The sequence below is a fragment of the Aplysia californica genome, unplaced genomic scaffold (genome assembly GCF_000002075.1).
Source record: "Aplysia californica isolate F4 #8 unplaced genomic scaffold, AplCal3.0 scaffold00001, whole genome shotgun sequence".
Classification (NCBI taxonomy): domain Eukaryota; kingdom Metazoa; phylum Mollusca; class Gastropoda; order Aplysiida; family Aplysiidae; genus Aplysia; species Aplysia californica.
In genome coordinates this window covers 1,205,866-1,207,186 of record NW_004797271.1, presented here as the reverse complement: position 1 = coordinate 1,207,186, position 1,321 = coordinate 1,205,866, and the positions used below count along the sequence as shown (strand labels likewise).

Sequence of the window (1,321 nt, the reverse complement as noted above, 5' to 3'; positions counted from 1 at the left end):
ACACACACACACACACACACACACACACACACACACTCACAAAGACATACACAGAGTTGCTTACAAGCCAAGAAATACACACACACACTCATACTGTCCATGTGCGGCCTCACCCATGAATATGTGTGTGTGTGTGTTGATATGTTCCTGCGTCCATGAATGCTTGTGTCTATCATGTATTGAGTATGTCATCATAAATGGATGGATGCCTGTATATCTTTATCTATGTAATGGATGTCATTCGAAATAGATGGATGGATGTACGAAATGTACTGATGGATGGATGGATATATCTATCATGTGTCATAAATTGATGAATGGACGCATGTATGAAACTATTTGTTAGTTTAAATGGATGGATTGATGCATGTATGGACTGCTTAGTGTAAGACACGGCCATACACCATTTTGAAAAGTGACAAATGATGGAATCGTCCGCTGAACAGTTGGTATTTCATTGTAAGTGGATGAATGGATGCATGTCATTGTAAGTGGATGAATGGATGCATGTCATTGTAAGTGGATGAATGGATGCATGTCATTGTAAATAGATGGATGCGTGGATGGAAGTGGGTATATTATTGTTAATGAACTGATGGATGGATGGATACCTCATGTGTCAATGTAAATGGATGGATGGATTGATACATCATATGTCAATGTGAATGGATGGATGGATACCTCATGTGTCAATGTAAATGGATGGATAGATGGATGGCTACATCTTGTATCAATATAAATGGATGGATAGATGGATGGGTACATCATGTGTCAATGTAAATATGGATGGATCGATGGATGCATGCTTGTCATTGCAAACCAACTTTTCCTTCAAGGATAAGTGTCTGTGGAATGTTAATTTTTTCTTTTTTTTAGGTTATTTCTAAAAGATATTGTTTTCTTTTATTTATTTTCTTTTTTCAACTGTTTGTGTTTTTCAGGAAGCTGTGGCGAGAGGTCTAGAGTTGGAGATGTCCAGAGTTGGCTCCCCTGACAGCTACCTCACCTCTCTCTCGGAGGAGTTACGGCCCAAACGAGACTTTTTGGCCGGCCAGCTGGAGGCAGCTGGGATGAGGCCAGTGGTGCCAGAGGGTGGCTACTTCATGTTGGCAGACTACTCCAACATCAGTGAGTGGGGGGATACAGTCTGTGTCTGTTTGTTTGTCTGTCTGTCTCTGTCTTGCTGTTTTTTATCTATCTGTCGGTCGGTTGGTTTTCTATGTGCTGTTTCTCCCTCTCCCTCTCCCTCTCCCTCTCTTTCTCCATCTCTCTCACTTTCTACCCCTCCCTCTCTCTCTCCCCGTCTCCCCGCCTTCTCTCT

General features: G+C 41.9%; 1 protein-coding gene across 1 annotated transcript in view; it reads left to right on the top strand.

Annotated features, from left to right (window-relative positions):
• The window catches only part of LOC101857372 (kynurenine--oxoglutarate transaminase 3), a gene marked incomplete in the record, with an annotated part of 32,775 nt that overhangs the window by 25,740 nt on the left and 5,714 nt on the right, over positions 1-1,321 (top strand). The window contains 1 exon segment of the mRNA XM_035968560.1: positions 942-1,128. Coding sequence (XP_035824453.1) covers positions 942-1,128 — 187 coding nt within the window.